Below are 12,895 nucleotides of genomic sequence, written 5' to 3' on the forward strand. Positions count from 1 at the left end.
ACATGTAGCAACAAGGGATGAAGGAAGCTACAGAGCATTCATCCTGCATTGAAAGATATAAAAGGAGCTGCACCCACTGGCAGCATAACCTGAAAGTTTACATGGAGAGAGGTTGGCAGAGCTGCCCATCATAAACCAATTAGGCAGGAACTGCCTTAACTACAGTTAGCCACCGGGAACTTCCAGACGGTGACGGCCGTTTTTCAGAAAACATGGCATTGACACACTCAAAAAGGAAAAACGTCCCCAGCGCAAAGATCTGGCATGCCATTTTTTCCCCGGGAGAGGGCAAACAAGACAGGAGGCACAAAGCAGCCTTTCCTAAAGGCTCAGGGAGCTGTTTATGACCAAACCAGTGTCTCGACCTCGTCCCCTGCAACCATCACTGAAGACCTCTACCCAGACGCTGATACTCATGCCCTCAATTCCTTACATTCCCAATGCTTGAAATTTTCTCCTTTTCATTGATAAATGGTAAAGAGAAGGTTAAAATAGCAGAAATCACTAAAGATACAGAAGATTATGAAAACAGTCTATTCCCTGGCTAGAAAATACTTTTTCCAAGCCAGGTTTCATTGGGCTGTATGCTAAACAATTCTGTCCACAGCTGTGGGAATTGGGAGGTACCAACTGAAGTAGTATCTACAGATCCTAGAAAGCCTTATTATCAATCTCTCTACTTGCTGTGCATGCTACAACTTGCCTTGCCTTGATGTCTACAGGAGGACACGACTTGTGGCATTCTCAGTGGGTCCAAATTTAAAATTGCCATTGACAGAACAGAGCTGCAGCTGCGAGTAGACAGCTCGTTTCCAGTTTGGGCCGATTCTAGTAACATTTGTAGAATCAGACTCACAAGAGGTATTTAAAATTACAATGCTAAAGCGTTTGCATAAAATATCAGATACCTGTAGAATTCAGAAGCAAAAGAACCACAAGATTCCCAGTTAAACAAATGCAAAGCCTTGGAGACAGTTTCTTGCAGGGTCCACATTCCAAGGTTTTTGTTGCCAGTTTTGCAAAACTGCTTCTCTTCTCATGGCTATGGGAATGAATTTTGGTCTTTTCTCTATCAAAAACAAACAAACAAACAACCTAATTCCTGCTGTGAATGTAAGAGCATACCATAAACAAGCAGTGAAAACTGTTCAAGATATGGGTTGGAGTATGGGAGAGAATAAAAGGATGAGAAATCTCCAGTGCAAATTACAACCCAATAAACGCAATGATTCATTGCAGCAATTTCCTGTGTGCAGTGGGCCAAATTCTCCCACCTCTACAAGCGTTGAGTAGTTCCCTAAGTGACGCCTCATCCTACTGAAGAGAACGGTAACATTTACAGAAAAACACACTGCTTCACGTCGCTCTAAGGAAGGCAGGATTGAAGCTTGGCTCCAGCTTGTCCCAGACTCACGCAATCAGCCAGGCAAACTGGGCGAGACAGGAGAAAAGTATTTATTGAAGCAGACCAGAATATGGCCTTCATTAAAAGCAGATCTTCTTTGTGGCTTGTTAGAGAGAGAAATAATCTACTAACCCCTGAAATATCATTTAACCAATCACTTCCCTTGGGCAAACTGGTTACAATCCACTAAGGGAGAAACTGGAACATTAGCTCTTACGTGTCCTTCATTTCCAAACACCACCTACAAAGCCCTGTGCATTTCCCAGGATTGCTGCCTTGGCCTGGTAGTTGAGCCCATTGGCAGCCATGCTAAGATATTGATGTCTTAGCCATGTCTCTCCCCATGCCTTCGTATTTTGGGATCCAAACGCAGTAATGTCACTAGATCCCAGGATCTGTGGGGCAGGAAGCCAGGTAACAGCCTAACAGGTAGCAGCGTAGTTTGGTACCTGACTCTACCCTCATCTTGCAAGCACCAAGTCTCCTCGTTCTGATCCATATCTAAATAATTCTTCCAATATTCCTGAGACTGGAGTTATTAAGTGCAGAGAAAAAATGGGTCACGGGGATTGCGCTGGTCTGCAGAGAGGAGTCAGGACCAATTTAAACTAAAACTATTTGTAACTCTGTTCTTATAACTTGGTCCAGAAAGTCTGGCTGCTTTCTGGTCAGGCATACATGAGACTATGCTGTTCAGGGGTAACCTGGGCTGCTTTCCAAGGCACAGATATGTGAGCTGCTGCATTTGATAAACTTTGCTATCTTTTTCCAAACAAGGAACTTGAGAGAAATATCTGTTTGAGCTCAAACAGGTGTGTAAAATGAAATATAATTCCCAGGGACACAAGAAAGGAGTTGAAATCTGGTACAGCAGTCTCCCTGCGACAAGGAAGTACCTCCTGCAAGAAGAGTGTCCATCCAAAGAGATTCTTACAGGGAGTTTTAATAGTTGCACCTGTCACAGTATTTAAGCGTAATGCCTTGCTGTGAACACAGCAGACAAACAAAAACCACACAAACAGAAACGCTTAAATCCTTATGGAACATATAACTCTTCTCTCGTCACAGACTTAAAACTATGCAGCGAGTAGGGGATATGTTTCCTTAGCTGAATTTTTGTGCTTAAGGGAGGATTATTTTTGCTTCTTGAAGGCTGTGAGCAATAGCTCTCTTCTTACACAACCTTGGGAAAACTGCCTTTTTCTTTCTTTTTTTTTTTTTTTTCTTCCCCTAACACAAGAATTGACAAAATATATGTTTCTGGATCCCTTCCTCATGTGCACAATCCAACCTATTAGTCTAAATCAGAGGTCTCTTTCCCTTCCGGTGTTATTTGCAGTAAATCTAACAGCTTAATTATGTTTTGTACCTAGGGAAAACGACTTTTCGACTCATACTCGGTCTCTTCATGGGAAAAGTCATTTCTTCATCAGCTGCTGCTGCAGTTAGGAAAGAGGGTGGGGCCTTCCCAGGCTGACGTCCTTGAGGCCATACCTGACTATAAAGAGCGAGGGAGGGTTGCACCAAGAAACTCTCAAAAGCAGTTTGCAGGGACTGCCGGGATCCCGAGGCGGGCTTTATCCTGCAACTGCTGCAATTTGCTGGGAAGAACAGGGGAGCAAATTTGGACCCAGCTTTGAGTGGCTGACTACACTGGAGAATTAAATACAGCTATCATGTGCTTGATGTGAAACTTGATTTTTTTCTTCTTTTTGCAACCAAGTTTTTTTTTGTTGTTTGTTTGTTTTTTGTTTTTGTTTTTTAACTTGAAAAGCTCCTTTTTCACCTTTTCCTCCACACACAGAGGTAATGCTGCAAACAGTCTGCATGAGTCCTGAACTACTGGTCAATCAAAACAGCAGTGAAAATGAAACCTGTGGCTACAGCCCAGGCCAGGGATCTCCTCTGCCTGGAGAAACTGCCAGCCCCAAAAGCTCTTTTCAACAAAGCCCATCGTTGCCAGACTCTGGATTAACTGAACTTAACATTGCGAGCCCCGAGATCTACCCTACACCTCCACGTAACCCACAAGAGATGTCTGCTCCTGCTGGTAAGATCAAATCTTTATTCGCATTTTCTATTTTATGCTGCTTTTGCAAAGCAAAAAAAAGTACACTGCCTCACAACTCCTTCTGTGCCAGCAGAGAGCTGTGCTAACAGCAGCACACACCAAGTTTCCATGCCAGTAACGTCAAACAAAGATGCATGGTGCTCTCTCCTACTCAACTCTTGTTTTTATTTTGTCATGGTCTGCTGCTGAAGTCAGAAATTATTCCCTTTCGTAAAGGGTTGCTCAGCACTCCATGGTTTCGGTCTCTCTCTAGCATTCTGCTGCTCATTTATAATCTGAATTGCAAGTTTGGTTCTGAATTTAACACCAGTGTAATAGATATGACCTTCTGAGTTATTAAGATTACAAAATCATATGAAAGGGTGCATGATGAATCATTGCCTTTGCCGAGTTCTTCACTTTCAAGGATACATCTGGGCATGTAATCTAACCCATCATCTAGCATTTTTACTGTAAAATAGCTTGAAGATAATAACGTGCTAGCAATTTAGCCTTTTCATGATTCTTTTCACATAGGCCTTTAAAATGCTCTACAAAGACTAAATCATTCTTCTTCAAGCACCAGTCTAAACCGGGGATTATTCCCGTTTCTAGAGCAATCTGAGAAATAATCTACATTTTTGAAGTCCCAATGTTTTAAATATTCAGTGGTAGGTCAGACATTCACAAAGGCCGGGGATATGAGCACAGCACAGCAGCTCCATGCACATCCGTAACGCGCTGCTGGCTGCTTGGGATCCGGCACCCACCCGCCGAAGGGGCGTCAGCCTCCCATCGCCCGCAGCAGGGAAGAGCAACACCGCCACGTGATGCAAAACCACATCTCGTGCGGCTGGTTTCCATGCCAATCCTGCCTGCTCCGAGACATCCCGAGGCTGGGGAGATGATGCACCGTGCACATCTGCTGAGCTCCTGCGCACCGCCTCGCCCGCCAGATGCCAGCAGCTGCCACAGTGTACCCCAAGTTTTTCTTACCACTGATTGTTCCTCTAACAGAAGCTGCCTGCCTGAGCTGCACGCACCTTTTCCCAGCCTGCTGTGTTGTTTAATCATTGAGTGTCGTGACCTGCACGAGGAGGGAAGCTTCTCCCTTCTCCCTGACCCCTCAGCAGCCTGCACAGCGACCCCAGCGCCCGCCTTGTAATTGTGCATCGGCTCTGCTAACGAGCTGGGAAGATGCTGAACTAAGGCAATAAAGCTATCATTTATGACGATGATAGCTGCTACTGAATGTGTTTTATAGGAAGAGGATCGTGCTCAAGGAGCGGGGGGCGGGAAGCAGCGTTACATAAAAGGTATTTCAAAAGCGATGCGTTTAAGCTCCTAATCTGGGCAAGTCTTTCAAGTCTGGGGATTCAAGTCTGAGACGCAAGAAGACCTAACACAAACAATTACAGAGCAGCTTGTTTTGACGAAGACAAGCTTGTTTGGACAATTATATATATTCTCAAATAACCATTGCATTCCCCTACCAAAAATCCTTGCTTCCCTTTGAATCGCACCGTACTGACCTCTAAATACACCGAGAACCGCTGCAGAAAGACTGTGGGCATGGCATCACTACCTCAGCTCTGAAACAACTCTCATTTTTCACTCCTGTCAATATAAGAAAGCACAGGACAGAGGTTCACTGCAACAGAAGTAAGACATGGCTGAGAGGAGCACTGACCTGGATGTGCCTAAAAGCAGAGCAATGTGCTCTCAGCCAGTCTGGCAGCCCTGAGCTGATGGGCAACAACAGGAGCTGCCCAAGGCCAAGTCTCAAGATAGCACCTTTATTTCTGCACCACTGAAAGTGCCAGAACAGAAACACCCAATTCCTTTCCTTCTTTTTCCCAACCACCCATCTGAATTTCCTTCTGCGTTGCTGCGCTGCTCCTTGTTGTCCTGTTCCCACTGCCAGTGCCACGCTCACACGTGGGACAGCCTCTCTAAAAGCTGAAACCACCCCTGCTCACTGAAGCCTGACCGTGGCCTTCATGTGGTAACGTGCAGGTTAACTCAGCTCTCTGCCTGTGCCCTGGGACTGAAGATCCCGCAGCCAGCTTTGGGGTTTGTTTTTGTTTGGTTGCTCCAGAAAAGAATTCCCTTTGTGAGGCCACACAGGCGGTTGTAGCCTGAGAAGCAATGCACTGGGGTATTTGTGCAGCAGGAAGTGTTTTAATAAAAGGCCCGAGCTAAGGGACACACAGGGTGAGGTGGAAGTTTCCCACAACTGATGATGAGCATCCGAATCACAGGCTGTCTCCCAGGGTGACCTCACCCTCCCACTATTCCAAGCAGCTCAGAATTATGTTACTTTAAGCATCGTGTTATGACTTTTCCAGAGCCTGCACTCAGCTCCAACCCCCCTCAGAAGCGTTACATGGGCGTGAGGGTGAAGATGCCAGTACGGGAGCTACTGAAAAAAATCCGGCTTTCCAAAGGCCTGGAGCCAGCTCAGAGCAAGGTAAGGACGCTCCTGGGGTTTAGGAAGGTGGCTCAGAGCTGTAGCATCCTGTACACACGTCCCACTCCCACCCTGTGAAGTTCTGGAGAGGTGACAGCTACAGCTGCTGCTTCTTCCACCCACCAAGTGCATTAAGCTCTTAATGAAGGAGGAGAATATACCAAATTTTACACCGAGCCTATGCTAGGAACACCGCTCCTTAGTGACATCAAGAGATCCTTGTCTCTGGATACTGTAATCCAAAGACAGCCTGAAATCAGCAGCGATTTTGCTCTCGCAACCCAGACCTGCGAACAACCTGCAAAACCAGCCCACGAAGCTGGTAGGCTCCCAGCCACCTGGTCTGCTCTAAAGGCTACGCCGCTATCTTTGTACGGCTGCCATGGGTTACCCACTCATGAAAATTGATTTGCTTACAGCCTGCTGTGCAAAGTGCATGGTGCAGGACAATTTACAAAGTTTCTGTTATGCTCTTTGCCTCTGTTTCACTTTCTCTTACCTGCAAGAATCTCAAATCGAGTTTTATTTAATAGCTGTTTTTTTTTTCTATGTCCTCAGGAAGCCTCATTAGCGAAGATGGCAACCAAAGGATCCTCAGGAAAAGCAGGTTAGGAAGCTCCTTCCTCTCTTGGTAACAGCCTCCTTCTCTAATGGGGACATCCCCATTACGTACCCAAAGAACTGAGCCACTTCTCTCCCAGGATCAGTTTTCCGTGCCAGCTCCTCGCTCCCCTTACATTACAGGAGCAGGACAGCTGTGTGCCAAAACCCTGTATGTTAAAGGTTATCTGCGACAAAATTCCTGATGAAAATACCTTCTGCGTACTCCCCCCATAACTCAAAATAGATTTTCTCTTCCTTTCTTTCCAGCAGAAAAGAGAAGAGTTCACCCTTATACAGAGAAACAGCTTAGACAGGTATGCATAACACCTTCATCGCCGTGCTGCCAGCCTCCCCAGGCGTATTTCATGTTCTATCACTGAGTGAGAACAGGACATTTCATGTCTGATTTCCCTCCCCCATCTTCCGCCCTCCCCGTTTTTGTTGCTGTTTCAGAGCAAGCAGAGCATTGGGCAAACGCTAAAAGGCTTAGAGGACCTCGACATCCTGGTGGAGGTGCTGCAGGAAGACTTGAACAAAAGCCAACTGCAGAAGGAGTCTCTGTGCTCGGTGCCAGATGGCTTCGGGCAGGGCTTCTCCACGGACCCGCAAGCCTCTCGGTGGGAAAGCAGGGGAAGCAAGCAGGCAGCTGGTGGCCTGCAGGAGAGGCGACACGGCTTCACCAAGTTGCAATCCCAGTGCTGTTTTAAAGAGCACAGCTCAGCCATACAGGAAGAGGTACAGACTTCTTCACACGACGGTCAGAAAAATGTGCAAGAGCCCAGCTCTCAAGGAACCTTCCCAAGGACAAGTGAGAAAGAGAGCGGCTGGTGGGTGCAGGACGCCCGTGCCAGTACCCAGAAGGATTTCTGGAGACACCCTGCACAGAACACATCTCCCTGCTTTGACCCATCAGGACACTACCCGGAGGCATTTTTGGAAGCTAACGCGGGCTCTCCAGATGCTGGGGGACACGTGAGGTTGGCCTCGACTTCCTTCACACAGCAGGATCTCTCTGCCATCTCTTTCTTCCAGTTCCAGCTACACAGGGAGGAAAGTTTGCTGCGAAACATCCCGGCCGACAAACTGCTTGCACCTGATGAAAATGGCAACAGGTCTCCACTTTTTCCTATAGAAATACATTGCTTTCTGTTTCCTGGGGCCTCGCTTGTCCTGAGGCTTTGCTGTAATTTCAGCCGCTAGCTGAGGGCACACCTGCAGCAAAGGCTCCCTTGCTCCATGGGAGGCTCAGATGTGTTTCAGGATCCACAGTTGTAGACAGAATCAAAATTAAGTTATGAAAACCAGAATCCGAGTTAAATTAGTAAAAATAGAAAGATTTCATTTTTGCAGTAGGATTGCTACACTACAACTGACATCAGGAAAAAATCAGTCGGAACAATACTCAAAAGTGAGTTAAAAATTACAGGTATTCAAAGAAAATTAAACCAAGCAAAACAAATAATTGCCACAGAAAAAGATTTGCAAGAGATCTTTTTCCAAGCTGCATACACTCTCAGGAAAATTACTTTTTTTATTAGTTGGCAATAAAACTGGGTGGGAGGATTACACCTAAATATACATATGCTGCCAGTGTAGAGCACAGACTTCCAAAGAACTGGGAGTGGCTGTTTTGTTAGAAATTAATTGAAAGCAAAGGTTTTATTGATCTCATTTTGCCCAGCATGGCGTCTTTATTTATTTTTTATAAACGACTACTTGCTTCATATCTCTTATTTTGTTCCATGAAGTTCAGCTAGTTGGAAGATACTACTATCAAATCAGACTGACAGAGCATGTAACTTAATTTATAAACTGTCCTAGGCTTGCTGGAAAAGAGATTCTTTCCTGTTCACGTGGACAATTCTGGCCCCAAAGTATTCACAGACCCCACAGAAAAGAACAAGAACTGCAGTGAGTTGCAGAATTATAGAGATGTCATCAAGGGTACCTTGCTACAGGACAAAAAAAAAAGTAATAATAATAATAATAATAATATAAATGCCTACATCAGCTGCATCAGTGTTTCCTCCAGGAGGAAAGGAAGATGTGCCCACATTTACAAGAACACAAGTCTTTTCTGTACGAAGTTCAGGAGAAATGTACTGTTTTGAGTAGTTCAGTGAGACTGAATGCACAGAAGAAATGGAACTCTCCTGCATAGGACTGGGAATTACCTTTTAGAAATACTTCTTTAAGTGCAGGAGAAAGGTTTCCCTTCTCTGGGTTTTTACGTGTCTTTTACTCCTCTTCCATGTACTAAAGGATGCAGGTAAAAAAAAAACGGAGGTTGGTAACAAAAAAGAAGCATGGAGTAGCTCTTGGAGAGGAGAGAAATGGGACAACAGCAAGAACTAAGGACCGAGAAATCCTGGCAGATAGATTCAAACAAAGCTGCAAAACCAGCACCTCCCTCATTCATATAGAAACTAAATAAATGCTTAAATACCTCAAGCTTTTGGCCTTTATGACCTTCAACATTTCGCATTTTAAATTACACTCCTACTGTTACTTTTGAGTAATTTAGCCATTCCTTTATCTCCTACTTATTTAAAGTGGTGTTTTATTCCAGGCTGCTGCACAAGGCTGTTGCACAAGGAAGAAGAGCCCTGACTTACGCGCTTGCACGGAGATTTGCAGCCCTAAATAAAATTGATGAGAAGGATGCAGAGAAACGGGTAGGGTGCTATCCTGCAAAGAATGGGGACACTTTCCATCACACATAAATGTCTTTCAAACCCTGATAAACACCAAGCATCCTGTTAGGCGAGGAGTGTTTACGATGCTTGTGTAGAAACAAAAGAGGGAGGAAGTGATCCGCCCGAGCAAATATTAACACAGCTGGGAACTAAACCCCAAATCCCAACTCCAAACCTCATTCTCCAAGTATTGTGGAAAGTGAAAATGGTTTTCACTTTCAATGAGTTTCTCTCATTCTTCTCTTCTCAGACTGCGTTACATCTTGCTGCAGAAAAGAACCAACACCTGATGGTCAGTGACCTTATATCCCTGGGAGCTAACGTCAATGAGCAGGATGGTCTGGGGAAAACTCCGCTCCACCTGTGCGCAGAGAATGGCTACTTGAGAGTTTTAGAGGTAAACTGGTCACTTATGTTGTGCAACCCTAAGTGCAGGGATAGATTAAAGAAATCAAATGCATTTCATTGTAAAATACAGGAGGATTTTATGTACATGAAAATTAGCTTTGGTCTGATGTGGTTAAAGTGAGATAGCTTTAATGGGGGTATTTTGGCAGTGCCAAAATCAGAATTTATCATCTCAAAATCTTCTTGATTTCAGGTTTTGAAGAACTGCAAAGACAATGGCATGCGGGTAGAAGTGAACCTGACTGACCACTATGGTAAGAGGAAAAGCTTAGCTGCATGGATGCTTAGCGTAGACGCCAGAAGTTTCAAAGTACAGATTTTATCTCAGCCAAAGGATGATCAATTTTGTGTTCAAACTACAAGTTCTAGGAGGTGAACCAATCAGTCTTGATAGGGCATCCTTTACAAATAGCCTAGTGCGGGATGGTTTACTCCAGTGGGGTGTTCAAGTGCTGGATTTGCCTGACCTGCCCGTGCTGTTCTGTTCAGGTTTAACCCCGCTGCACTGTGCTGCTCTTGCCCATACCATCTTAGCTCTGGAATCGCAGAAAACTGACATCAATACTGACACGGGAAGGTTTCTCAGACTACGCAAAGATCAAATTCTCGAGGGAATTAACTGCTTATTGCAAATGGGAGGAAAACTGGAGATGCAGGTGAGAACCAGCAACAGGCTGTTTGTTGTGACTTTATGCGTTCCTATTTGTTTGCAATCACAGGTTTCACTGTCATTTGCAGGTACTAAATTCATGTCAGATTACCACTCCCTATTTGAAAATTGAGGAGAATACTGAGCTAATGTGTTTGCTCCAGACCTATAAACCCAAAAGAGAGCATCTTCTTCAAGAGGTAAGACTTTATATAGTGACTTTTACGCAGACTCTGGCATTTATACATAAGAAACCAAACAGACATTACCAAGAGCAATATAAGCCATACTGCTTTGTAAATGGCAGTAGATAATGCTCCCAAACCTCGCCCATGCTGACGTAGGGTAGAGCGTCCCTTCTTCGGGAAAAAAGCACTGTAGGAACTCTTACCACATTCGTTCAAGGGGCTGTTACATTTGCAATAACTCCAGTTGCATGGGGAGGCTGCCGTCACACTGCTCACATCTGCCCCCGCTGTGATTCCTCCCAGCAACAACAAATTCATTGCCAACATTTCAGATGGAGACGTCTCGGTAGCAACACCAAGGGAATTCCTCCAGTCCCACTAAGGGAATGCCACCATCCCAAATCCTGCACTATGTTGCTACTTTCAGCAGCTTCTTAAAAGACGAAGAGCTGAATTTTATCATTTCCTCCATCCCTTTGCACACCCATTCCACACCAACACCAGCCAAAGCCTGCATGGACAGAGCCAAAAAATAGATGGGTTCTCCTATGGGTATCAGCAAAATTTGCTAAATTTTTGGTACAGGAATCAAGGCACTAACACTGAAAAGCAGAAGCTTGAGTGCGTAACAGAGGACTAAGATTCTAGGGTGCAGTTCTGCTCTGCTGAAATAATGCAGAGATTAACCTCAAAGATTTGTCCAAGATTAAACAAATATTCAGTGCTTAAAACTGACAACAGCCCTTTCACTTCTTCTTGCGTCTTTTTCTATTTCACTATCAGATAAGAGCTCTCACTTGTGCACGTGTACGGAAACTGATATCACAAGATTTTTAGATAGGAATATAAACATACAGTCATGTTTCAGGTCATTTAGGAACCTAGCTTCTTACCAGTTATGATCTGTAGGAGATAAAACACAATAGAAGCAATTAAAATAATTTCAAGCCAGCTCATCGCTGACTGAACCGACTGATAAACATGCCACCCCCTCCCATCTTTGGGTAAGGAGCAGAATCTAGGTTTCGCACAGCAAAATCAGAACATGTTCTTATCACAAAGCACGCGTGACTTCTGCTGGAAATTTACTGTTCTGGTTTCTTCATCCGCACAGAGTAACAGTTTGCTGGAGGTTCCAAGAATGCCTTGTCCCTCATCGCCAGACAACTTTTCTGAACTTCTTTCCATTTCATCTTTGGACTTCATTGACATCATTCTTAAAGGTATATTGTAGTTGGGAAATGATTTTACCTAGTCAGAAGCTTTGTTGTGAGCACAACAGCTGTCATGTACTAGCTAGCTCTGGTGTACTTCCTGCATTGCTATATAGCCATAATTCATCAGATTCACATGAACTGATGGAAAAGATGCTCAGTGATTTATAATAGGCTTTGAATCAAGTCCAGAGCTCTGCACAGAATCTCTTTTGCTTGCAAAGCTCCTTACCCAAAACCAAATAGAAAATAGGGCACTGAGTATTTGGCATTAGAAAGAAGACTTAACATGTTGACTGAACTGAGTATGTGTTGGTTTATTGCCTTCCAGGGAAATGCTGATAAGGCTCATTATCTGTATCTCACGGTCCACGTGCTGCAGCTGTTGCTGAAGAATAGACCAAGAACAGACAGTAAAAGTCTTCAGATGTAATATAGCTTGAACTAACTGTTGAAAATATCTCCTCAGTACCCAGAATTAAAGAGTAAATACTAAACAGGGAAGATCCTTAAGCCATGTTTTAACAGTGTTAGGCATTCATTGTTAGATGCTCCAGTCAATCAATAGGTCTTAATTTTCTCATGAAACTGAGCGCTTGCACTTCTTTTTGGAAGTCTCTTTGAGCTGTAGGTGTTCTACGTTCTGAAGCTCTGACAAGGGTGTTTACACTGCTGCCTAATTTGAAAAAAAATAAATTGTAGCCCTTCAAAGCCTAGTCCTGAGCGTATCAACATACAGTCTCTACAGTCTGAACTTACTGTTCAGATGTGCTGAAAACCTCAGGCAACATCATTTTAGACATGAGCTATGGGAAATCAGAATCTGATGGGCTGTATTTAATGCTTTCAGTAGTCCAGCTCTCAATTTGTTCAAGGCTGGAGTTGTCACATTTCAAGGCAGTCCCATTGGAAAAAAAATCCCTCCCCCTCCAAAAAAAAAAAAAAGAAAAAAAGAACACCCCCACACTGATACTGAGCATGTTTTTTCAACAAAAGTCAAGCTCTTTATTTATGCAATCAGAATTTGCCACTAGTAATGGAACGGAGGTGAAGTCTGGGACATAAAACATTTTGAATCAGTTCATTCTTGGTGATCTAACAGAGGAAAATATCTTCATAAAATTCAAATGTATAAAAACACCTCAAAGAATCCTTTGTTGTACTGAGCAACTGTGCAATTGGAAGGCTAACAGTAGCCTGAATTATTTCCTA

General features: G+C 44.1%; 1 protein-coding gene across 1 annotated transcript; it reads left to right on the forward strand.

Moving 5' to 3' along the window:
• The first annotated feature begins 3,147 nt into the window (after positions 1-3,147).
• LOC309886764 (uncharacterized protein) lies at positions 3,148-12,122 on the forward strand. The gene is made up of 12 exons (XM_082777955.1): positions 3,148-3,455; positions 5,804-5,925; positions 6,484-6,532; positions 6,799-6,842; positions 6,982-7,640; positions 9,098-9,203; positions 9,475-9,621; positions 9,826-9,886; positions 10,122-10,288; positions 10,371-10,481; positions 11,584-11,692; positions 12,015-12,122. The coding sequence occupies exons 1-12, from the start codon at positions 3,215-3,217 to the stop codon at positions 12,023-12,025; spliced, it is 1,827 nt and encodes a 608-aa protein (XP_082634081.1). The 5' UTR covers positions 3,148-3,214; the 3' UTR covers positions 12,026-12,122.
• Positions 12,123-12,895: the final 773 nt, after the last annotated feature.

Source organism: Aythya marila (assembly GCF_965140915.1).
Source record: "Aythya marila genome assembly, chromosome: 23".
Taxonomy (NCBI): Eukaryota; Metazoa; Chordata; class Aves; order Anseriformes; family Anatidae; genus Aythya; species Aythya marila.